Here is a 27,129-nt window from a genome sequence, read left to right on the forward strand (position 1 = left end):
ACTAGAGCCCCTGGAATTGCCCTGAATTTTCTTCAGTAGGGGTGAAACTGCAACCTGCCATTCTTAACTGATAAAACCATGCTGACTTGCCCAATTAAATGGAGCTGTGAACCAATCGCACCTCCCTGCTTACTGGTGCCAGAAACACCAAATGAAACATTGCTGTGCAAAAACTAGAAAACAACTACACAGCCAAATGAAAGGTAACTGCTCAACACTCATCTGTAACACACATACACACTGTCTGAATCTATAAAGCACCCTTTCCGAGGCAGTAGCTTATGACTAATTGGGATAATGGCTTTGAGGTTTACCTACAAAACACTAAGGCTCTTTTTAATTTATTTTAAATGAACTTAATGGCCTCTGGCAGCAGTTTGCCTTGTAACACATTTCCTCTATTTTGATCTTTCGCCCACAGACATATTTTGCATTTGCCCAGATTGCTGTCACTGCCTCAGCCACTGAAGGAAGCCCTCAGTGCCCAGCATGTTCTTTGCACTTTTGCACTTGCACTGTCCTTCTGTTATCAATATTATCAGTGAACTCTGATGTTTTGAACTTAATAATTTCCTCCAAAGCAAATTAAGTCAGTCAAACTAATCAATAAGGATAACTATACAATGAAAGCAGAGTGACTTCCATGGAAATATTTTTCCAGATGGAGTATTTATCATTTACAGACATTGTTTCTTGTTTTGGAGTGATGTTGCTATGCAAATTCCTTATTTCAGATGATCTGAATGACAACTCGAAACACGTGTTGTGTACAGAAACCATGCTGTGTCCTCTCATGGCTGCAACACCCTCACAGAACTGCAGACAAGAGACAGTTTCTACCCAGCGGAGCAGTCCTGGAGGTTCTCCAGGTCTCCTGATCCCCACCCTCCCAATGGTTCGGCTTACAGCAGCTCCAGCAATTCTCATGTTTGGGTGAGCCATGTAAGGTCTCCTACAACCCCATGTCACCTTTTTGGGACACCAAAGTTACCTGTGGTGTGGCCAGTCCCAGAGCCTCTGGGAGATTTTGGTGGTACGGGTGTCTCATAAGAACCATTTGTATGTGCTCAGGAAAGACTGTTTGCAGGAGGACACCAGTGACACAGGAGCACTGGTTTACCTTTTTGAAAGCTGAGGAAAGAGATACAAATTCCTCAGGATTCATAAATAAAAAAAACTAGAACTGTAAGTAAACTGTTTAATGGGCATCATGGTCATTCTCAGCCTCTGCAAAAGGGATCAAGGAAGCTGGGAAACCGCCAAAGAAAGTGGGTGGTAGGAGAGGTGAGGAAGAAGTAGGGGAGGAAAAATGGTTTTGTAGGCTGAATGGAGGAATTTCAGTTAAAATTGCCAGTCTCTGGGAGTTCTTTTTCTTGAAACTATGCTGAGATTCAACACTGCTGGCCAAAACCCACCAGTATTTCTGCCCAGATCACATTAGCCAGTGGAAGGAAGCACAGTCCTGCATGTGGCTTGCAAGCTCCACAGGTGTTCAAGATAAAAACTGATGGATATGTCTCCTCTTTGACCACAAATCTATTACATTTACAGTGTTTACAGCACAGAAGAACCAAAGTGAGGATGCTTTGGCTGGTGGGCTGGCAGTGATGACAAGGTTTTGGGCCTGGGCTAAAGCATCCCCATGGGGATGAGCATCTGCTCAGCTGGGTGCTGTGTGACCAATGGCGAGATGGAGGATGAGGGAGCCCTAAGGTGATGGCCAGCACTTTCTTTCACACTTTCTTCCATCACTAAAGCAGCAATATCACCCCTGATTTGAAGGCTTCTGTACTATTTTCAGCAATAAAGAAAAATCTTTATCTACAAACACGCAAACAGTTGCTTTAATTCTTCATACATCTTTAATATCTTTTTCTATTATTATTGCAGGAATAAAACAGAAGCAGTCACTGCAAAGTCTGACAGTTGTTCCCTTCCCTTGTGAAATGGGCAATAGTTTACTTTGTCTTCTGTTCTATCTTAAAAACTGAAATGATTCCACTCTTCGCAACTTTATGTTGCATTTCCCCCACTAATCATCAATGGACTGTAATACTGAAAGTATTTCACTAAGCAGTTACTCAAGAGAAGAGCAGCATGTCCAGCAGTGTAGATTTCTGCCTGCTGAATGCAGAATAATGGCCATGAAGAAGACGACTCCTCAGAAAACACATTACAGGCCAAGAAACATGAACAGCAGTAAGTCTTTCAGGGAAAAAAAAAAAACAACACCTAAACACAAAACTTTACAGATCGAAATAAGCAAGAATAATCGCAGTCAGCAAGCCCAGAGGGAGAGCAAATTATTTTACTCATTCATTTTCATATTACTACTTTTAACCTTAGTGAGAAAAAAAACAGTCATGAGGGAAAATCTGGTGCAGTGCCTCCCAGCCATATGGTATATATTAAGACATCCATATCCCAGACAGAAAAGTGTAATACCATACTTTTGTTTCTATCTGAGAACACATACTGCCCATTGAGAGTCGCAAGAAAGCAGATAAGAAAGTAATTCTGCATTTCATTCCTTTGCCTGAAACGTACATCTAGACAAAACATTATCAATCCCAAATATGCAAGAGCATTTCCAAATCAGATATAAGAAAGGCAAATAAAAGCAAGCTACCAAGAGCAGTAACCCACTTGTAAACAATCAGTCAATGTAAACCATAACCTGAGGGAAAAAGACTGCTGTTATCGGAATCTTTGTCTTTGAAAGAACATTTTATGACTAAATCTTAAAGGCTAATCTTCTGCAGTCATTTCATATTCAATATATGATCTTAAAATATCATCCTGGCAGCGCTGTAATGAAGCTGCTGCTGGGTGGGTGCAGTGACGGGGCTGAGCCGTGTCCCCCAGCCCAGCACACACTGTCCCCATCCCAGCTGCCTGCCCTGGGTGAACTGCAGCCCCCTGCAGGGGGGTGTCCCATGAACTTGTGGGGAAAAAAATTAAAGCAGTAAACTATATTCACATCAGAAGCTTGGCCAATATTCGTGTTATAGCAGCTAATGCCACAATGTGGGCAAAAATTAAGCGTCCTAAAGAAATAGGGTGCAAGAGACCTCCACTACATGACCTCCAAACTGCCCCATGGCTTTGCTGGAAAGAAGCTTTATCCAGATCTAGGGCAATACAAGGACAAAACCAAACAAATGATCGCCTGTAAGAGGTTTGAGTTGTTTTCCAGAATCTGAGACAGAAGTGGGAAAAAACCATCTGGGGTCCAGGCTGTGACATGCAAGGACTGAGTAGGAATGGAGCATCCTGGGTGCTCCTGCTGCTCCTGTGGGTCTTTGGACCAAATGCTTGAATTCAAACTTAAAACTTGCTTGATTCAGTTCCATGAATGAACAGTTAGTTTGAAGCCTGCCTGTCCAAGTAAACAAACCCCACTGTGACTGTAGTAGGATAAGCTTTCTGAGATTTTACTGCGTTTTTAAAAAGTGTTTAAAAAATACAGCAAGTCAAAATAACACCCAAGGGACTTACAGTAGGAAGCAGTAGTCCAATTAATATAAAGAGAAGGCCAAAATTATGAAGATCAAAACATGGCTTTTCTGTTTGGCCTGCTAATCTGCCTTTAACAAGAAAACATCTCAAAGAGTTGCAGCCCTATCATGAAATTCTCGCCTTCATTATTATTTTGCAATATGATGAAATCAATAGGAAAGTGTTTGTGACACAAAGGGACAAATTTGACTTTTCATCTCTAGGTCTCAACTACCTTTTTTCTTGTTCAAAGCAGATTAACAGTTCAGAAAATGAGTAGATTTTCTAATTTACATTAATCTCAGCCCTGCCATGTATACTAATTGAGGTGTTTTCTTGCTAGGACTTCCATACGCTTTGCAGTTGCAGCTTTGTTGTGTCACACATCAGGTCTCACAAATATAAGCCTTTTCCACACATCCATATTTTCTATTCCAATACACATATTTTTGTTTGGCATGTGAGGCCTGTGGAAAACATCTATGAACTTATGAAGATAATTAGTGCTTCTGGACCTTGTTCTCTATTGACAGAGAAACTAGTGTATAAGAAGATACTTCTGGTAAACAATATGCTTGCCAAATCTGAGTAGATTAGCGAGTTTCCAACTGATCTACAAAGGTGGGCCAAACATGCAAGATAGTTTGGTCTAGAAAAACGAGGGAGCCTAAACCAGGCTAACAGAGTATTAAATGCAGTGGTTAAAACATCATTGAAGAAGGAGATCATATTGAATAAACTGCTTCTTGGGTAGATTGAAACCCACTTTCATGGGAGTGAATCCGAATGGTGACAGAACTGTTCTGGAGTGAGGCTGGAAAAGCACCATGGTGGCCTCCTGAGGAATCTACTCAGTGTCAACAAGTGAGCAAAGGTTTAGAGGAGCACAGAACACCTGTTTCCCAAAAAAATGTTGATGGTAAAACATTTGTGATCACTAATTTGGGCTGTAGTTTATTTTATATAGTCTATGCTTTTAACACTACCTGGTCTTTATTTTGCAGTTTATCTCAATGAATCATCATATTTCACTTTGAAATAGTTTGCATAATTAGTCTTCCATCTATTTTTCATGTAAATATTTTGAAATACCAGCGGTGCATAACTAGAGCTTCAGGTTGTCCTGGCAATATGTCAAAAGCTCAAGGGCTGCCAGTGTTCTGCATATAGGTGTATATGGGATTTTTTTTTTGAACACATGCAGCTTATTACATACACAGCTCTGTGTAGTATGAAGTACAGGTAGGTCTTTGGAAATGACATCTAAGCTTAAAATGGGGACTCATATTTTGATAGCCATAGAGAAATAATAATAATGGAAAGATCAAAAAGATGTAATAGTATCTTCCAACTTTCGAATGCTGCTTTTTTTTTTTTTTTTAATGCTTCTTAAATGATACATCTAAGAGATTTTTTTTTTAAATAGTAAACAAAAGAAATAAAGTATTTTGTCACATGCAAATACACAGACCCTCACACTGTGTGACCTAAGCCCAGATATGTCCAACCCATGTCAGTAACTTTTACCACTTGAACCAATTATCTTATCTTAAAGTTTGGCTATGCTGAAATTGCTCCTCTGAATAATTAGGCTCATGTGCACATCTCCAAATTAGCTTTCAGCTGCCTAAGTCAGCTACTGATAAGAATATATAAAGTTGCAAAACTTTTACAAAAACTGAGTAAACACTTGAGCAGTGAGTCCCTGATAACTCCCACAAGCGTGGTCCAGACGACTTGAACCTACACTTCAGATGCTTAATGAGCCAGCCCTCACACGGTAAATTATTATGCTCCTTTTATAAACAGCATGGAGAGATAGGTGCCTGTGATGGGCCCCCAGAAGGCTACCTACAACTTTCGTCACATTCAGTTGCACAAAAATTTCAAGCATTTCTTGATAATAAGGATTATGAACTATAAAAAAATAATATATCAACAACAAGAGATTGCCATTTCCCTTAGCTAGCCCTACAACACAATTATTTCCAAGGAAATGAAGGAAAGAAATAATTTTTTTGCTAGCAGGCACCTTTTTTTTTTCCATTGATTAGAAAAGCCCACTTGTGTTAGGGACCGCAGTCTATAAGCCAAAACAAATTCCCAGTATTCACTGCAGATGTGGCATTCAGAGATTTTAAGTATTTTTATAACTAATTTCACTCACTGTGCAAATGGCAATTTTCAGAGACGTGCTGCTGGATTGTTTGGGGAGAATCATACCATTAGGGATAGCTACATCAGTACATTTAATTTACTTTTGAAGTTGGAAAAAAGAGTTACTGAAAGATTGATTAAAGAAGAACAGAAGGACAGCAAAGAGAGGCTGAACTGAAGAGACAACAAGATAAATCTCTGAGTAGTCATAGGTGAGACAGTTTGGTTTCGGTGCTCTCTCTGGTTTGCTTTGAAATCATGAGGGTGACAAGAGTTGCTATGTTAGTATAGGAAAGCTGAAAATCTTCAAGACAAATACTCTATGAAAAACAAATCTCTGCTGCTGAAAGGTGTATTATTCCTAAAAATTACTGCATGTCTATATTCAAAGCTGAGCTTGAACTGCCTCAGAGCATCTGGACAAGAAAGTAATAGTTAAATAACTACATCTCTACAAGTATAGCTGTAGATATAAGTGTGCTTCATATCAGTACATGTCTTCTTACAGGGAAAATGAAGAAACTAGTACAGTGTAAGATATCTTTATCCTGTTAGAATTGGATCTCTGCTAGAAAATATACCAGTTTGATCACAGCTTCCTTCCTAGAGCTCGTGTTGTTACAATAGTACAATATTTTGTGTCTTGAAATACACTATATCACAGAAAGCCTTATTTTAGAGTTCCTGAGACTTCTTTGCAGATGACATTTCTTCAACCTGTTTCCTCAAGTAGCTCTCAAATGACAATCCTCACTGAAGAACTGCAGAAGGGAGCTACCTTCACCTTCCTCCTTGAGAATAAGCAGACCCAAGAAGATACTAAATAACCAATTCCATAGCAAACCACCAGCGCTCAGGAAACATACTGTACATTGGTCAGGGGTTTCTCAGTCATCAACCTCCTCAAAATGGTGTGGTCACAAAATCTGAGAGCTCCTGCTGCTAGACATACATACCTGGCAAGTATCTGAGCAATTTCTGGAAATGCAAGGCTTTAAAAATGATGAAAAACATCCTTTCATTGCAAAGTGCCATCATGAAGAGAGCACTCTTCTATATTTTGTGCAGCCATTTGGCTGAAAATTAAATCTGCAGACTTCCAATTTGGTTCATGACAATTGTCAATTCCCTTTGTTTCATTCCCATTATTTGAAGGGCCTTGATGTTTTCAGTGTCATCTAAACATAACTGGCCTATGTTGTAATTAAACTTTGATCAAATTTTTAATGGGATCTCAGAGGAAAACAGTATTTGACTAACATGTATTATTCTGCATCTATTAATCAAGTGAATTCTTGTTGAACTGCCTGAATTTCACATAATAACTACTCTTCCCTGTTGTTAATTAGCACAGAAGAAAAGGATAGAATGTTTTCACTGAAATAATACTTTTGTATCCAGGATATTCTGAAACTTTTTATTTTAATTGTCAACTCCTACTCAGATTCAGAATATCATTTTTAGCTCTTCCTGAGGCACTTCACTTAAAACCACAATATCCCTATATTGAAAAATAGTCCAAACAATATCAAACCATACATTTATGGCATTAAGTGCTTGAATCACTTACGCCAGCTGTCCCTTATAAATCACCATTGAATAGCATTTTTATGAGTATTGCTGTTAGTCAACATTTTCTTCAGCAATCTGGAAGCAGATCTGAAATCACCACCACTTTCTGAATGCTACAAACATTGGCCAAGTGGTAATAAATCCTGAGCCAGGTTGTTTACATGGAATATGGTAAACAGAGTCTTTGGCAAACTGAGTCTACCTTAAAAACAGTGCAAAACAAAACAGAATGCCCATAGACCTGTAGGGGCAATCAGTTGAGTCTACAAGAATACCTGTTGCTGGGGTTCACATTTTCAGAAGGAAGCTGAAAATTTCTACAGTCTGGAGATAGGTTAATATGTCTTATACCTTCTGCTCAGATGTGAAAAAGATTCCTTACTTAGGAAAACTTGGCATTCAGTCTCGATAATTTATAATTTATTTCTTCAAATTGAGAAGTGATTTGATTTCAGTAGATAAGTATCCTAACGTAAAGAAAATATCACCTAATAAAGGACTTTCAGACACACCATAGAAGACACAGCAAAAGCCAGCTCCTGGAAGCTCAAATGACACACATTGAAATTATAAATTAGGCACTTTTTTAAACAGAGTATGATTAACAACTGAAAAAAGTATACAAAAAGATTTCTTTGCCCCTTGCAGAAAGTGTAAGGTCATGCACTTCAGATAATAACAAGAATACTTTCAGCTGTAAGCTAGAAATGATGGAGGAGGAGAAAACTCAATCCCTATTAGTCAAGCACAGTCTGGTAAAGAGCTACCAATGTGAAAAAAGGCAAACGCTGCCCTAGAATGTACCAGCTCACTTATATCTAGTAACAATGCAGGAGTATTAGTATGGTACTGGTAAAGCATTGCTAAGACATGGCTTCAATTATTGTGTGTAATTACGAATGCTTGTGTTGAAAAAAGATTAACTTAGGCTGGAGCAGCTGCAGAGAAGGACTATGAGGATGATGAGAAGAATGTAAAATATCTCATAAAAGGAGACAGAAAAAGCTTGTCTTGTTTAGAGAGAGGATGACTGCTATCACTAAATATAACGGGGTTGTAAAGGAGCTGTTTGGGCCAAAGGACAATCATAGTATAAGAACAAAGCATGGAAACTGGACTTGAATAAATTTATTGTAATTTGGATCCTTTTTAATCACTAAGTAAATGAAGCATTGAAACAATTTTGCAACAGGAATTTGGGAGATAAACGACTCTAACCAGCTTTAAGACAGAGCTTAAATCCACCGACATTCAAGCTACAACATCATTGTCACAGCTCCTGCAGCCCCGGGGACCAGAGACAAACTGAAAGGGCCCCTCCTGGGAATGGTTCAGTGGCACCACAGTGGACAGTCAAGATGGGCAGATCATCCCCAAACTGCAGGGACTGCTGAAACAATCATTGAGCTTAAAATATGATCAAACCCAGAAGTTAACATCTAACTAACCTGTCTTCTCTCTCAAAAAAAGACAATTATATCTTTTAAGAAGCAGCATAGTTTCCAGGCTCTCTGTCAACATCAGAAATTCACTTTTAGAAACTTGCAGTAATCATTCTTTTTTTTTTTTTTTTAAAGCAAAGCTCAAATTACACTGAAAATGTCACAGTTAAATGGACTTGCACCAAGGTGCATATACAAATAGGTAGTATTTAGATTAGGCTGCCAGAAATAAAAATCACCTGGATATCAAACAAAAGTTGCTATTTCTCTTGTACTTCACTGGAGGAGGAAGCACAACTTCAGCCACAAAATGACAGGTTAGCATTCATTAACAGGAATTCAACTCAGTGTTGTCTGACTCAATTAAATACATCTTGCTGCAGGTACCTTCCTTGTTGCATATGAAGTGATGAAACAGTGCTTTAATAAATACCTAGCTGTAGTATGATCATATATTTTCCTCTCAAAAAACTCTGTTTATTCAAAAAAGGTCATTTAATTAAATTGGCTTCCTGAAACATTTCAGATTTGTTTTTTGTCCTCAGGGCACAAAAAATACAAAATCTGTTTATAAAGACTCTAAGCTATTTCCCTTGATTAGAATAATTTTTGATCTACTTATAGCTTCCTACTATGCTATCAGCTTTGGCTTTCTTGAATGCCATGGCTGGTCTAATTAGATTGATAGTTTCTCGCTTTGTTATTCTGAAAACTGTAGAACTATACTTAAAAAAAAAACTTGAAGAAACAAACTTTAAATAAAATGAATGACAATTTAACCTTAAAGTGCAAGTTCCTCTGTGTTTGGCATTTTTACTAAATATTTGTGATACAAGGTATTTTGTTCATGTGGCTTGTGGAACCCATAAAATCATGCCTATGATTATCTCCCCTGAAAATATCCACTTGACAGTATCCCACTTTTATCAGTTCTAGAGTTCATGTTTTTCCTCTGGTACAACTACTTGCTCTCAAGGTGTTTTGCTTTGTGACAAATAAAGTTAAATAATGTACACTTTCTTTCACCAGTAAAACAAACAAGGAGGAAAACATTTGTCAACTAAAAAAGACCATGAAAATGAGAATAAATCAGGATCTTTTGTTACTTATGTTAGACTGTGATTCATGAAAGTGAGCACTAGTTGATTGAGTTTTTAATACGTTTTCAGATATGGGTGGGATTTTTTTAAATAACTAACACTGATTTTAAAACTATTTACATTTTATTTCATTTGGTTATAAAGAAATAACTAGGACATACACTCAAAATAAAGCATGCCACAAGATTACAATATGTAGGACTCAAGAACCTGGACCCTCTCATAACCTGTCAGCAGACGTCTCTGTTGGAATTCACAAATTAATTTAGTTCAAAATTCCATGCTTTCTGAGTAATTCTCTAGAGACTGGAATTCAGCTTTTAAATACACAGGGGAAACCATAAAATGTGAGTCAATAAAACAGCTCATGAAAAGCCACTTGTCCTGACGAGACTCTTCTACACTAGCTTTTGAGAAAGCACTTCAGAGGGTTTGAAATAGCACAAATTCCATAGCCAGTGTAAAACCAGACTCTATTAACAGTAACTTTTCCTCCTTTTTCTTACCCTGTGCCAGCAAAGCAACATTTAACTTAATTAACTTATTAAATCAAAAAAGAAGCTTCCTGTAATTTTTAAGCTATGCTTAAAGGAACCCATAGCTGCACTCCAGCTATTCCCAAGACAACTATGAAGTGGTTTGTTATCACAACCAGACAATAGCTGGAGTCCCTGAAGCAGAGAAGCCAGGGTGGGACTCCACTCCAGACAGAGCCAATGTAGACGTGCCTGTGTGTGAGCAAGGGCTCCCGGTTCCTTGCAGTCAGTGGAGGTCTGGTTAGCCCAGGACGTGGGACACCCGCCTGCCTTTGGACACTAATTCCCTACCACCAGCTGTATGCATGGTGATGTCTAACAACACCTGAGATATCGAGAAGATATAAGACCTAATAGGAACCCATGACCTCCTCTGACAGGTGCTGGAAGCTGAGAGGTGGCTGTGGGAACCTTGCTCCAGGTGTGGGCATCTGAATCTGGCCCTGGACTGAGCACAAGGGGGCTGCAGCAGATATTCCTACTCTGAGATGTGTGAATGTACATCCTGGCCCAGGTGACATTTTTAAAACTCTAAAGAGTGACATTTTCACTTGGGACTGTAATTAGGCAGTATCCAACTCCCTAAAGACAATGATGGAATGGAAGAGATCAGGAATTCATACAAGCCCAAACATTTTGCAAAGAGCTTAATCTCAGAAGACAAAATTCTGTATTTCTTTCTTTAGTGTAAAAATCTGTATTTCAGTGATGGCTTTACACTCAAATCTAAGTTGGAACTATACCAAAATACCCTAACTACTTTTTCATAAATACACAATTTAAATCTCCATAGTTTATTACAAATGTTGACATTATAAAGTTCAGTCACAGAAAAGCCAAAGGAAAATAACCACTTGTAAGGTGATCTTGCCTTGTCTTTGACAAAGGAATAGGAAAGGCTCTTACTAGAGAGTCAGAGTTTTGTCAGCATTTTACTTAAAGGACAAACACCATAGTCTGTTTCTTCTGGCTGGTTTGTAAATTTATGCTTTGGATATTAATTAAAGTAAATTTACCAGATGAAAGTCCTCTGCTACAGGCCAGAGACACTATGCCACTGACTTCTCTGTATTAAACTTTTGATATACTCATAACCTACTTGAAGTAGACAGCTTTTTTTTTTTTCTTTCCCCCCCCGCCCTGTGGATTATCACACAATTCTAACAAATTTTATGTGTCTCTTATTATGGCAGTTAAAATCTTAAAAGCTAGTTTTCTAAGGAACATCCCAATCAAGTAAGCTTAAAATGCTGCATATGCTATTAAATCAAAATCCTGTGTAACAAACTGTTCCACTTTACAACATCCCTCAGTCTCTATAAGCCAACCTGTGCCACCTTTGCAGGTTCACTGAATGCAGCTTTTTGCCATGTCAAGTGACTGCAGCTTCTTCCTTGAGCATATACATGTAACTGCAAACTTACAAAGCTTCAGGAACAGCCCAGTTTAACCCTATTGCTTCAGTATATAACCAGCTCAGGGACACAATGCTCCGTTTGTCCTGAGCGTACCTTGTATATCTTCCGTACTCCCTACCAAGGGTAGGTACAGCTCCCTTCACATTTGCTTTTTCCCACAAAATTCTCTCCCCAGCTCATCTAACAATTAATAATACAACTGATACCATATTGTAACAGCGTATAGTTGTCCTTGCAGCATTTGCATTTCCCGCACTTTCTGCGTTGTATAGTCCTGTATTTTTCCATCAAATAAAGAAGTAAACGTGCTCCACAACTTTTTGTGTTGAGGTCCAGAGCTGAGCTACTCACCTAGGTTCCTACTAAAATCAGCATGGAGAAATCAGGAGTTTTGGAAACAAATCACCTGACTAGCTCAGATGGGAACTGCAGGGTAGGAGGACACACGTCCCCACGGCACTGGTCTCTCTCCCCATAGCAAAGGAAGCCCAGGGTGACCAGCTCAGCTCCTCTCACACCCCCCTGCCATAACAGAATATGACAGATGTCTTTCAAAATTCCTCTGCATGAACAGCAGCCGGTGTCAGAAAATTATGTCTGCTGAAATACTTTGCATTTTAGTGTCAGCCCTTGGAAAACAGGGCACCTGAAGGCACTTCTGTGTGTGAAAGACTCATCCAGCCAAGTTCCCCATGTTATACACAGCAAAAATGAAGTACCCAATGAAAGAATCCTAAGAAATAGATTGAGGAGATCCATCTTAGAGTAAAACACAGAAGAAAACCCTAAATGTTCCTGGGTTTATGAATATGAAAAACTTGGTAACTAATTCCTCAGGATAGAAAGCATTCTTGAATTTTGCATATCCTGCTCAGCATATTTCAGTGGAGAAAAAATTAACATTTATTTGTTCCATGCTAAGCAAAAAGTCATCTAGACTATGACATATATTTGATAAATTCTTCAGAGCAAATCTGACTTCTGTGTTCATGCTAAATCTTTAGCCAAACTTCAGTTAGAAGCCAGAATACACTTCTCTGATAGTGTCAGGGAAAATTGCAGCTAAATCACATCTCAATTAATTTTGGTTGAACTCTTGACAGATTATGACTGAAGATTTTTTTAGAGAGTCCATTACATCTTTGCCCTCCTTAAGCAAAGGTTATCATAAAACTGCCTCTTTGAGTGAATTATGACTATGGGTTGGTCACTAGTGCCTGTGATGTTACTTATTACATGTTCAGTGATAAATTTAAGTAGCTGGTCAACAGAGAGAAATCTCTACTGAGACCTTTATTACAATATCTAAAAATAGAAAAGTTTCATTTACAGGGAGAAAATAATGAGCTTAGCATATATCTGTGCTGAGCAAGCAGATGAAATATTTCAACAAATTCACTATTCACATCAAAATTAAAAATTTAAACTTAATCTTTCTAAAAATTAGGACTTGCAGGATAAAACAGCTCTTAAAGATTATTTTTTCTTTAATCTAGACTTCATTAATGCTCATATTCCTCATCTTAACAGCTAATGCTGTCAGCATTTATTGATTCAGTCTTCTAATAATTACATCATCTTTCCAGCATGTCAGAGAACATCAAGGTGACTGTGATGCCATATGACTGGAGTATGACTCCAGTGTCACAAAATATTTGTGTTAGCTGTTTATCCAGAAACAGACATATAGCAAATCTCAGAGTGTTAGAGGCAAAAAATACTGACTTTATTAATAATCTGTTATGTAAAAATATTTCATCATGTCCTGTAATGCTGCCAAAATAGCATTGTCAAGTAATTACTTAAATAGTTTTATTTAAATAAACTAGAACTCAACTGGGGTGCTTTGACCAATGTCACATCTTCCCAAAATACCACAAGGTCTTTCAACATTCAGTCATTTAATTTTATGTTATATAAAAAAACCCACATTCTTACACAGCTGCAAAGGATCTTTACTTTCGTGCAGTGAGGCTGGATATTGTACTTGTGTATCACCTGGATCTCTCCTGAAGGGTTGTTACCTTCAAACATTCAACCAGCTAAAGCTTAGGCTTATGAAAAGACAATTACTTTGGCTACAAACTGCACCAATTTTAATAATTGCATTATGTTGCCTAAGGGTTGAAATGAGGCAAGAATTGCAGTACACTGATTTATTTGATAAGTGTATAAAAAAATCCTGGTTTAAGGGTTTTAATATCTTGAATTTACAGTTTTGAACTAAGATGCATTTTTTTTTTTTTTTTCTTTTCTGTGGCAAAACTCAGTGTTCATATGACAACACGTCCAGTAGGTCTTCAAAATATTTAAACTCAAGTAGTAGATAAACTAATAAAATATGAACACATTTTCTGAAAGGAATTAAAAATCATAATTCTTTTCCCTTCTCTTTTAAAAACTTTTTAAAATAAGGTGCCAAGTCATGTCTAGGTTGACATGATCACCCTGGAATAATGGATTTCATTCAGTAACAAGATGCAGCAGAGCAGAACTGAGGAACAACCCTTCACCAAGGAGTAAGTACTTCATGTGAAGGACTGCACTATTTCTTCCTAAGGATTTTATAGTGAGGATGACCGGACTGAAATCACCTTAAGACTGACTCGGGCTCTTGAGAGGTGATGCTCACATGTGAACAAGTGCTTTTTAGTGTGTTTTACCTCCACCCACCTTGCCCCACAGCAGCATGGGCTTGGTAGCCACCTCCACTAGTTCTTACATTTCAGCATCCGATAAGGATTGTAACCATATCAATCATTCCCCTGCAAACAGTGATTCACTCTCATTGGAATATGCTTAAGACTGGACTATTCATTTTTCAAGACCTGGAGCAGATTTTTCTTGTGAACCATCACTGAAAACACACAAATAGCTATCAGTCACAACACTGATAACAGACAAGCAGACAGTGAAATCAACTGGTAGGACAGGTGATCATCAGGATCTTTACAGACAGCTCTTGAGTCCCATTTTCCTGTAAGCCTGAATTTTCACGACATATAATCAACACCGCTTTGAAATACAACAAATTGGCAGATACAGGGAAGTAGTACGATCACAACATTTGTTTGTCATAATATGTCAGAAATTAGTTTACAAACTTGTCTTCAAAATTATGATAATAACCATTTCCCAATATCATTTCACATTTGCAAGAGCCTTCAATGCATCTTAATTGATGAAGTCCAAGAGCCCAGTAATTTCAGCTTGAATATACGCTCGCATCCTGATAAACACAAAATGCAGGAAAATAAGGCCTGGCACAAGGAGCGAGGTCTCCGGCTGACTGTAACAGCATAACACATGACAGCCAGGCATCGCAGAAAAGATGTGGTGCAGGCAGGCACATAGGCAACATGCAGTTCATGCAGCCATGGGGACATTTGCTTAGTATATTCTTGAGGCATACACACACAGAATGCAATTTTAAGAGAGCTGTAAATTTCTAGATGGTGGCCTTTTTTTGTATATTACACATACCTCTCTGTTACTACAAATTACCATGCAACTTTAGCCTGTCAATCCAGCTGAATGTAGCTCTCGAAGCATAACGACAATGTCTTTTAGAGGGGAAAGTATTTTGTTATTGTTGCCACAATCAATGAAGGATTAATTTGTTTTTCCTTCACTTTTATATGTTATTAACCATGTTATAACAACAGTTCTGAACAGTTAAAGATCAGGTTTTGTTGTGCCAGCATGTCTGTACAGAATAAAGTCCTTGCTTTAGAGATCATGCTCTAACTGCTGAACAAATTAAACAAATGTTATTGTTAAGAAAATAAAATAAATTATTGAGAAATTGACATTTCTCTGATTGATGACTTACCCATTAAAAAAAACAGGAGAGAGAGAGAAGATGAATTTTAAGGCAAGGTTTCAGTGACAGCAAGTAGCTCAGCTACTCCCTTTGGTGCCTCCCGGGGTATAAGAGCGGGCAATTCAGGGCCTCAGACTCTATGAATATTTTAATTGCTAATCTACAATGCAAAAAAATGACCAGACCATCTCCATGTACCTGGTTGCCCACCATGTCCTTCTCTTCCAACTGTCTTTTGTTTGGTTGGTTTTTATTGAATTCAGTGCCACATCAGAGAACTCAAGCTTATCTGGTATATCATGTTCTAGCAGTTACATTGGGGCTACTTTGTCTCTTGGTCACAGCAGAGTTTAGGTAGAAAATTTCAAGGTCTCCACACCAGGTCACCTATAAGCTTATAAAGTGGCCCAGGAAAATGTGTTTCTGTGGTTACTCTTGAGAATAGGCAAGTCAATTTTATCTCAGAGGCTTGAAGTATACCTATCCTGGGGAATATGCTGGTTAACAGCATTCAAAGTGCACCAGATAAACATAGTATTTGAAATCAGGAAGAAAAAAGGAGAGTCGGGAACAAATATATATATATTTATATATATATATGGGGTTGTGTGTATATATTTATATAAACATTGTTTTACATTATTAAAAGGACCTACAATTTGTACACTGCAAAAAGCATTCCTCACTACTTTCATTAAGTATTAGTATAGATAAAAATCACCAACCTGTCACAATTAATATTTTAATCTCTTAAAATATTTTAAATGAAATCCATACCTTATTTGCTTCAGAATCCTCTCAGAGGTATGAGGTAGCAAAAAACCTGATCTCATGCCTTCACAAAGTTTTACATCAGGTTTTTACTACACATATTTTATTAAAAATTAAAATGCAATAAAAAAAAAAATCACATTAAGATTCAATGATGCTCTAACTTTTCCCCATACCATTTTTCTGGTTACCCTGGGGACAAAAACAGATGTATATAAGACCTGAAAAAAACATCTCTGCTGAGTAAATGTACTTGCTAAATTAGACCAAAATTGGCCCCAACACATCAATTAGCACTTCGGTTTTGGGTATGTAAAACTGTCTCTAAAGGCATTTTCTTGTTTAAAAACTCCAGGGGCCCCTTTACAAGTACTGCTGCATTGGAAAATGTTCCTCTGCATCCCTAGTGCAGCAACCAGCTCACATCTCATCTGCAAAGCATTAAGTTTTGCCTATAGAATTACACACGTACTATTCAAAGCTAACAAATACCAGCAATGTTATGTGTGCCACACTTCTACAAAGATTCGTTCTCCTTTTCAACCTTGACCACACAGACACTAGCCAGAGCTCCAGGTACATTTGAAAGGTGAAAAGCTTGAGTTATTTCACTGTCATCTTCATAATACTCCAAAGACATTTGAAATATATTATGAAGCAGACACCATCACTCACATTTATGTGTGTTAAAGTGCAGAGTAACTCAGGGCTTCTCAGTAGATTAGGTAAAATAGGATTTTGATGTCCAAGAGCTGCTGCCGCTATGGCAGAGGGTTAGGGCAATGTCCTGGTTTTGTTAAAAACAATTTTCTCTTTTAGTGAATTTGCCTGTCAGCTAAAGCCTTCATATTACCCGCATTTTCCTGAAAAGCCAGATACATGTTCTGGTAGACATGGCAATGGTATGCAAGGTCATTTACAAGAACTGATACATATCTCATGAGAGGGGCAATAAGAAACAGGTGACAAAAAACTGGCCAACTGAAGTATTCCACCCCATTCACGTCATACTTCACATAAAAGTGGGAGATCACGAGGATCTTGTCCCTCTTTCCTCATGGTCAACATTAGGAGAGGACCTTGCCAGTCATCCCTGCAAACTGAGGCCTAGTGACACACTGAATCCAGCTCCGGTTGGCTGCAGAGTCCAGTCCAGGACTTCAGGTGCTGGCTCTGCAGTTGATGAGACTTTTCGTGATTGGTTTTGTATATTTTGTATTATTTTCTCTATTTTCATTGGTAGCATTAGTAAAACATTTTTAATTATTCCAACTCTCTTCTCTCTGTCCTTCTTTCCCTCTCAATTGCCTGTCCTTAGTGGGAAGTGGGAAGAGAGAGAGGCTGAAGGGGGAAAGGGAGGGAAGAGAGGGTTGACAAAAAATCTGCCATGGTTTTATTGTCACCCCACAATCAAACCCTGACAGGCAAACTCAACAAGTACAAGAGTTCTTGCAGAAATGAGCAAAAGTGTTCAGGGTGATGGGATAGGGTCAAACTAGACCCAAACTAGGCTAGTTTATGTATTTTCTTAGTAGACTCCTTCTCCAGATAGCTTGCTCTTCCATTGGGGCATTGCTGTCTGCCTCACCCAGTTACATGTGGGGAATATTCCTTCAGCAGGTAAAACAGTTGGGGACACAGTTCCTTGTTGGCTAAGTATGGGCAATTATGGCCTATGTCATGGTAATGAAAAGATGCTCGGTTAATAAAGCTGAAACCCCTTCCATAAGGCACGTATGATAGTCAACCACTCGTAGAAATGGTCACCTTTTGGCCATAAAAACATTTAAGTAGCAATTAAACATCACGACACATGAACTTTGAAAATTTTATCATCATTATGGTTTAGTTACATACCATTTGCAGGAGGGAGTCTCTTAAAACTAAACTCAAATGTAAACTTTCTTGACCAATGTCAGTTTGGCACCAACTCACTATTTAATTGACTGTTAACAAATTCTCCAAGATATGACTGCTATACAGATACTTTATCTTCCTGTTAATTGGTAATTATGCATTGGCAGGAAAAACAGTGTTTCTTTCCAATTATTCCAGAACTCAGTGATTATTTAAACTTTGCTAATTAGCAGCAGAATGTTGGTACATCTTCTGGGCAAATTGTATTTGATAATCCCTATTAAAATATACATGGCAGTAGTTGACTTATAACAAACAGAAAAAAAAAAGAAAAGTAGCAGTTCAAAGGGTATTAGATACCGCATGAAGCAAATGGGGGCCTATTAAATTTTCCCCAACTGTTCTAATGAGAATGCCGAGGGTCATTTCTTCCTAGTTTACCATCTGTTTGGTTTCTGGCAAATATCTCCAGTGTGAAAGAAAGGTCCTGGAGCCCATTTGGCTTGTCATAAAGTGAACCAGGGATCTACAGCAATTTCAGTGAGTTACAAAACTGCACTTCAAGAGTGGTAGCATGTACACAGCTGAAAACTTTTCTTTTTTTATGGGCTGGCATTTGCTGATAATTCCTTACTTTTTAAAGCTGTGAACAAGTACAGAGAGGCAAAGTCTGAGCAGGAGGGATCAATCACCTAACAAGAAAAATCCAACAGTTGGCCTTTTCCCATCTCACAATTTTAGTAGGGGATATTTTCCTTTATCTGTCAAAATCTGAAAGGAAAACATTGCCCCAGAATCATCAGTGTTAGAACATAAACTGATGCCAAAACCAAGCCTCTGAAGGCTGAAAAGCATACGTCCCATCCAGGAACACTGGAAGCCTCTGATGCCTCCAGCACACAGTCCAGACTGATGCACTGGCAAAGCTGGGGAGCATAACCAGAGCATCTTCTGCGGTACCCTCTCTTGGAGATGACATTGTGGTACCGTCTTGGAGATGACACTGTGGGTGCCCTCCAGCCACCCAGGCGCTCTCTCTGCTCTTATTCTTCTGGAGATGAAACCAGTAGCATCACCAATAACATCCACCTACAGTCACTCTGCCCAAAGACTGCTCAGGCCCAAGGAACTACTTTTATCCTTTTCCCCAACCACCAACTCACACAGAGCCAGATCAAAACAACTCTTCATATGTAAACTGAAAGGGGTTTTTGGTCTTGGTCTGCTATGCAAAGATGTATGTAATCAAAATACCAAGCAGAGGATTATGTAAAGGCTGCCTTAATCCTGTCAAAAGGCAATAGAATAATTTAAAAAGAGCATAAGATATAATGTAATGTCAAGTAAATTATTTCTGGTGATTGCTTTTCCTAAAATTTCCTCTAGGAAATTTATTATTTGCCAATTTAAATATTTATAATAATATTTAAATTTTTATAATAATATTTAAAGACTATTTGTAACTATTCAGTTGGGATTTTTTGTCTTGTTTTGTTTGTTCATGGGTTTTTGTGTTAGTAGGGTTTGTTTTTTTATTGAATCCCAGAGACTCAACATATTACTTGCAGCGGGTGTGATCATCTTCATGGTATAGAAACAAAGAATTACAAACGAGGAAAGACTACAAGATGATCTTTCATATTCTATTTTTTGGTTTCTAGCAGATGCGATAACCCTGTTCAACCACTAAAATATCACTCTTATAATGTAGCCCACAGAGTTAAACAAAACCTAGAGTTCACCAGCAATTTATGACCTCACAGTAGAAAGGAGGCATATTTTTTAAAATGTAATAAATTACAAGTTGTGCGAACTTGCACAGGAAATAAAGCAAAAATTTTCTGTCACCCAATTAGGCCTGTGGCAACACTTCCCAGTGTAATGAGAGCTTTTAGTTTAGTGTCTCTACTTAACAGAGTCTATGGACTTTCAAAAGGACCTTTTCTATTGAGGTTGAAAGATAAATGTATATACAAATATTATCATTAAGTCACTTGTTTATTTCACATTTATTAAAAGGTAAACATCAATGTAGTAATTATGATTTCGCATAAGAATAGGTGGGTGGGGAGCTTAACTATAAAGTCTTACATTTTCCACTGTAGTTTGTAAGAAACTAATTATACCAAACTTAAATTTTAAATAATTTGTCATTTGTGAATTATGTGAAAATCTACCGGGGAGCTGGAAAGCTTTGGGGAGAACTCGAATGTGGAGATGTAGAGTGAGTGGCAGGTCAAAGGCAAGCTTTGATATGCAGAGCCCTGCATGTCTCTCTGCAAAATCAGCCTGTCAGCCGGGACGATCCTGTGTAATGAGACAGATTCAGGTCCTCAACACACAGCACTCCTTACCAGTGCTGAGGGATTACACTGTAATCTTCTCCTTTAATTGCAGAAATGATACTGCGTTCCTTGCTCTCCAGTGCTTGTGGCTTTGGAGGAGCTGAGCTGTATTTTCCTACTTATCCCACATTACAGACCAGTACCCCAACAAGCCAACAAACCCATTTAACTTTAATCTCATTTGCAAGCCATCATTTCTATCAAAACCATCATTGCATTTGTAGCTTTCTAACATGTTTTTTAACACTCCTGTCTCCCACTTTCCTCTTATATATTTGAAAGAAGTGAAGCAGCGAGAACCCTCAGTGACTGTATGGACATTCTGGCTGTATGGGAAGGCAGTCTTGGAGGGCCAATCAACCCCAGAGCATGGCCAGCAGGTCCCTTAAGCTGTTGAAAAGACACCAGATGACAACAAGGACCCTCACAGTCAAAAGTAGAAAAAGGGAAGGACACAGAGGGACAGAGAGCTCCCACAGGAGTCCAAAAGGCATCTCCAGAGAGAGAGATGGGGTGTACTGACACCAAGGGGTATCAGTGATGATGTGGCTTGAGAGGAGGGGAGAGGAAGAGTGGGGTTGCTCTTCAGCCCTCAGCAGGCAATGCTGAAGGACGTGGAAATGGGTCCCATGTACGCACCGCACTGAACAGGAAAGAAGAGTGGAAACGATACTGGAGAGATGGCAGCTTAGGGTATCCTGATGTATCAAAGGATCAAGCAAAGAAAGAAATGCTGTTCTTAAAGGGTAGATTTATGGATCATTTTTTTGCAAAGAATCCTCACAGCTTAGTTAGTGAAATTTCAAGTACACATTTACGTTTTATCCTGGTTCTAATTTTAGCTTTATGGTTTTAGTTTTACCTTTATCTGAACCTGTACAATGGTTCATCTTAGGACAAAAGACAAATATTTATGACCACTATTAAGCTTTATCCCCAAAAGCTCACCCATTTCTCCCTAAAAGAGTTGTTAGAAGGCTTCCAAAATAAAAATTTCAGCAAGTTTTCATGTCAGTATAATCCCAGAGAGGAAAGCGGGAGCTATTTCTTTGGCTACGCAATATATACTGTAAAAGGAAACATAACCCTCTGTTAGCAGTAACGTATTTTATCTTTTTTTTTTCTTCAAAGCTTCTTGACATGGTTAACTGTGATAACTGACAATGATTGTGTCCCCATCAAGTGACTTCCTAAACGGGGTAATTAAAAGATAATTGTAGCCACAATACAATAACTTACAGCACAAAAGACAGATACATGTATGTTGGGAAGACTTCATATTGTCAGGGCAGACTGGGAGATTATGATAATCTAGCATGACCTCCTGTGTAACACAGACAAGAGCATTTCAATTGTAATATTGCAAGGGAGAAAAAACATTCTTCCCTGATCCATAAGCAACCACTATCAATGCAATTTCAGAATATTAAAATCTGAAGATAGCAAAGGCCCAGCTTTGGCCCCCCATCTAATCTATGATAAACCACACAAATCTTTGAATTGAGGTCTCTGAACCTGGCATAGTCCTTGATATTTTTAATAAAATAATTTCCAGTAGGCTAAATCTAAACTGAACATCACCATCACCTGCTGAAAAGGAGAAGCAGCTTTCTTGCTAATTGGAAATGATGACATAGACGGATCCAAGGTTTCGGGAGAAAGCGCTTTACTTTTTCTTCAGAAAACGAACAATGCCATTCCCATCTACTCTTTCATTAAACAGTATATTAATAATTGTGGACACTACTCCCTCTTTCAACTGCAGATGCTAGATTTCAAAACAGTTAATTTTTAAAGCTACCACATTGTTTTAAAAAGCGGATGATTTGCATGCTATATGCTTTTTGGAAGAGACCAGCCTTCTCATCTCTCACTGCAGAATAGAAAGGAAAAGTTTATATAGTTCTCAGTCCTGAGAGGCATCAGTACGTCATGGACTGAACATCCAAAAAAAATTAAGTTTAAAAGCCATTGATATTTTTCCTTCACTGTTTACTTTTTACTGTGACTGTGAAGACACTGTGCAAGAGCATTAACTCTTTGAAACATTCAGATTGGGCTTTTTTTTTCCCCCCATATATATGCAAGCTTGGGCACTAGCAATGAAAAACAGCAAAATGCGATTTTTATTTAAAATGTTGCATAACAGCCATGATGCAACTGACCATACTGCTTGCCTACAGAAAGTTCAAAAGGAAGGTCATGGATGGCAAGCCGTTTTTCTCTGACATGGATGGAGGCATGCTCGAGATGGAGCAGCAGACGTCCTTTGGGCATGATGTTTCAGAATCTTCATTTACGAGCAAAATGAGGTACCTCTAACCACACATGGCTGCTTTTGCATCTCTTTGGCTTTTGTATTTTCCCAGTCTATAGGTTTCGGTCTTCTTTTGGTCTACAGAATGCACGTGTCACCAGTTTAATTGTTGGTTATCTTACCAGTGACTGAATGGTCAAAGTAACACATCAAGAGCCAGAAAATTACCTTTGGCAAGTTAAAAAAGGCCACATATTTTTTCCTATCACACATCACATGTTACTTTAACATCTGCCTCAGTGAGACACCCACTTTAACAGCCCTGTTCTACTGATGAAGATACAAATTTAGGAAAAAACACAGACATACTTTGTAAATGCACAAAGCTACATTACATTAGGTACTTAAAATCTTGCTTAATTTCCATTCTTAAACATTTAGATGTGATTAAACATGACCTGTATACCTTGCCCAGTGAGTGTGCTGCACAGGGCAATGATCTCCCCAAATGCAAGTGCAGCGCAATAGGTGTCTCATACAACTGGTATCTATTTCTGTACTTTCAGCCCAGATTGCTTGTTAGTGGTCACTGAGATCCTCCAACCGGAGGAACACAATTCTCACAATTATTTGTAAGAACATAAAAAATGCTATTATACCAAATAACAAACTGCAGACGGTATAGCTGTAAATTACTTGTACAAATGTATTTTTTAAAAGTGCTTGTCCTTAGCACAGCTGACCTGGATGCTACTGCTGAATGCTACAGCAGAACCTGAAATATATCATAATTCTGCAAAACCTGTCCTACCCTTTTTACTACAATTCTGGTTTTCGTACATTGAAAATAATTGGTTATATAGAATACCTTGACCAGCATTTTGGATTTGAGGAAGACTCTATTGTTAAGTGAATGGAAAAAGTAGGTTGGTAAGCTCAAAGGAATTAGTTTTTCAGCCCAAAAATAGCTAAACACTTTGGGGTAAATGCTTTCGTTTACACCAAATGTCACACCACTTAGAAATGGCTATTTTAACCAGTTTAGCTGCTGAGGCCTTTCTCTCTTAAAATTCATATGATTCAGTACACCAGTACCAGGGCTGACCAAAGATGAAGGAAGTGGAGGAAGAAATAAAAGCTGTCTAAAAGCCATCACTGCCCTATCTCATTGACTCCTGCTGAGTTCCATATACTGCTGATTATTCAGTCTAAATTAACCCATTTCAGTAACTGTGTTGTTATTCATGTTCTCTGAATGACCAAGTATTCATCACTCTGGCTTGCAGAATATAAATTACAGTGGACTTACCAAATCCAAAAGCACTAGAACCACCAACACTCTGGGAAGCCTGAACACTGGTAGAGGTGTAGAGCCCAGTTACCAGCAAGCCATCAAAGAAGGTACTTGTCGAAATAGTCACTGAAATGAGAGAAATAAAATATATGTAATTATTTATAACAAGTACTTAAGATGTTATACACATTCTATAAGCAGACTCTTGCCCTTGAATGAGAAGTCGTCATTCAGTACAGTGAAACCATCTGAATTCCTCCAATATTTGTGGCACTTCAGTGACTTTAAATTGGCTTTCCATGTAATTTGCCCAAACAACTTCTTCAGTGTTCAAACTGTGCATGCCAAGTTTCAGTATGCTCCTGTACAATTTCCTCAGGGCTTACTTAAATAAAATTGACTGGTTTAGAGGTAAACAACTGGCATTTATTGGTGTTTGACTCAGCTTTTATTCCTAAATGAACCATAAGTCATGTACCAGTAATCATATGCAGCAGGAACCAAACACAGATTGAGCATTACAAGATCCAAAATGAACATCAAAGGGTGGTCATGGCCATCACTGCTTGGGAAGTCACCTGGGCTAGAAACACAAAACTATACACTAATTACACAATGAGTGAGTAAAATGTAGGATTGGAATATATGGTTTGTAAGTAATTGTCAAGATATTAGAATATAGTAAAAGCAATGAAATAAGCAGGATTATGGTATTGTCTTGCTGGACTTAAATAAAGTGGTTATCATACATATTATGCTATTATACACTTAAGCTGTATGGGCATATGAGTCGTTACAGAGCAAGTGTTTTTCGAAAACTCAGGAGTATATTTGTGTGAGATTCTTAGATATTAGCAGTAAATTAATCATCCAAATAGCATCTATAAGTAACACTGGGATCTATATATTCTTTGTCAGAACTGACAAATACTGCAATATTTATTTACTTCTTGCAAACACTATTTCTCACATTTTTACTTTGGTATCTTTCATAATGTATCATGGTACGCCTAACATCAGCTTCAGTGGTTCTATCTTGGAAAGACCTAAATTATTAAGTGATAGGTTAAGGTTTTTCCTATTATATAAATGCAATATCCTCTATGGGCAGAATGACTCCTCTAATCCTACAGCAGCACGCAACCTTCTTTGCTTCATAATAATCTCCCGTCCATTTCTATATTTATTTTTTTTTTAAATATTCTAACACTAGGTTGCATACCTCTGAACTCAAAATTTTAACTAGGAAATTTTACATCAATTAATTAGATAGCAACATAATGGGGTAAATTTTCTTCTCTGTCTCACCTTCATCTGTTTAACATCATCCTTTTCTACGTCATTTGTTGTAAATCTTTACCCATACCTATTTAAATGTGGGTAAAGTGCATCGCAAATTGCATTGCTACTGAATAACACTTAAACCTCAAACAAACAAACAAAAGAACCCCAACAACAAAAAATGCAAACAAACAATACAACCCTTTGTATTGCCAGGGCAAGGGACCTGCCAGGAGATGCACACAAAAAGATCTCCCTGCTGAAAAAGATTCTTGTGACTTGTAGCCTTGTACACTGAAGATATATCAAGATCTTAGTTATCACCCTAGTTCCGCTTTCATACTTCAGTCCTTTCCCCCTCCCCCTTAACACACAGAGATCAGTGATTGATAGGGGACGTTGATAAACTCTGATCCCTTCCTACATAGCTTTCCACCTCCCCATATTGCTCTCCCTTGCCGGAAACACTATGAGCCAGTCAGTGGCTGTGTAAGCAAAGCAGGGTACCGCAAGGTGACCGATAGCACATCCACTGGTGACACACATCCCCCAACTGGCCTTTTTAAATCCCAGACATTTGTTTTTCCATCTGGGCTACATATCGACTTAAACTTACTATTAAATATCTGAAGAACATGCTAATATTAGCAGGGGCTTTAGCTGTTCTGAGCAGAGGAGCAATATTTACCATGTTTAACTTATTTTTCAACTCTTTATCTTCCTTTCTCTGATTATTCAATAGCAAATTGAATAATTCCCGAATCCAACTTTTCTGCTCCTGTGACTCCATATTTCAGTCTTTTGCATTAGAAACTTCCCTGAACTCAGATGCAGGTTCAGCACCATATGCTCAGTTTTTAAGCAGAGGCCACTTCTGGGATATATGTTAAAAGAACAACAAAAGAGTCTAGATTTTTAGAAAATAAGTATAATGGAGAGAAAAAAAAAAATAATAATTAATTCTTCCTGCATTTGATGATGAAGTGATAAATAAAGCAGAACCTTTTCTTCCCTTTGTGCTTTTAGGCCAACAAAGAGGCAAAACATATGTTGAAAAAATATGCCTATGTGTTATTTTTTAAGACTTGGCAAAACGGCCAGTGAAAAGCATTGATAGAAGGGCACAGGGCCAGTGCTTTGCTGCCATTTTGTTTCCCTGTGGGGAAGCATCTTATTCTTTACTGGATAGGATATAATGCAAAATCCTACTGTGAACAGGTGACCAGTTTCTCTCTGGGAAAGAAGTGATATATTACAATGCCTGTATTTGATTTTGGACATATTTGTGTGATTGTCAACCCTCATTTTACATGAGCATGTAATAGGTCAATTTTTATTGTTGAAAAATTTCCAACACAGTATGGCTCCCTCATTAAGCCTCTGGGAAACTGCACAATGCCTCTAGCACATTTTTTAAAAACAGAGCACTAGGCTGTTATTATACACGTGTCATACATTTCAGAATAATTTCATAGTTCTCTAAGAGGAAAAAAAATCAATCATGACATTCTTGGTGATGATTTTTTTTCTCTACCCAGTGGTGAAATACATCAGATTCCCATAAAATGAAAGAAAACACAATCCAAGCCAAGTGTTAATGAGCAATAACAGGAAAGCTGTGCTAATGCACAGCCCGGCAACAGGACCATGATTCTATGTTGGGACTAGGGCTTGTTCCTGAGGGCTCTCAGCTTCCCCTTCCAAACACAAGCCAAAGATCCCTCTGAGATCCCCTCTGCCAGGCTTTGTTTCTGCCTGTACACTGGTTCATGCCATAT

The 27,129-nt window shown here is 38.2% G+C and overlaps 1 protein-coding gene across 1 annotated transcript in view; it reads right to left on the minus strand.

The window, feature by feature from the left end:
* Positions 1-27,129, minus strand: part of RELN (reelin) — a gene marked incomplete at both ends in the record, with an annotated part of 285,441 nt that overhangs the window by 212,068 nt on the left and 46,244 nt on the right. The window contains one exon of the mRNA XM_080343887.1: positions 24,086-24,196. Coding sequence (XP_080200013.1) covers positions 24,086-24,196 — 111 coding nt within the window. The remainder of the gene's footprint in view (positions 1-24,085; positions 24,197-27,129) is intronic.

Source organism: Nesoenas mayeri, assembly GCF_963082525.1.
Source record: "Nesoenas mayeri genome assembly, chromosome: 1".
NCBI classification, from domain to species: Eukaryota; Metazoa; Chordata; class Aves; order Columbiformes; family Columbidae; genus Nesoenas; species Nesoenas mayeri.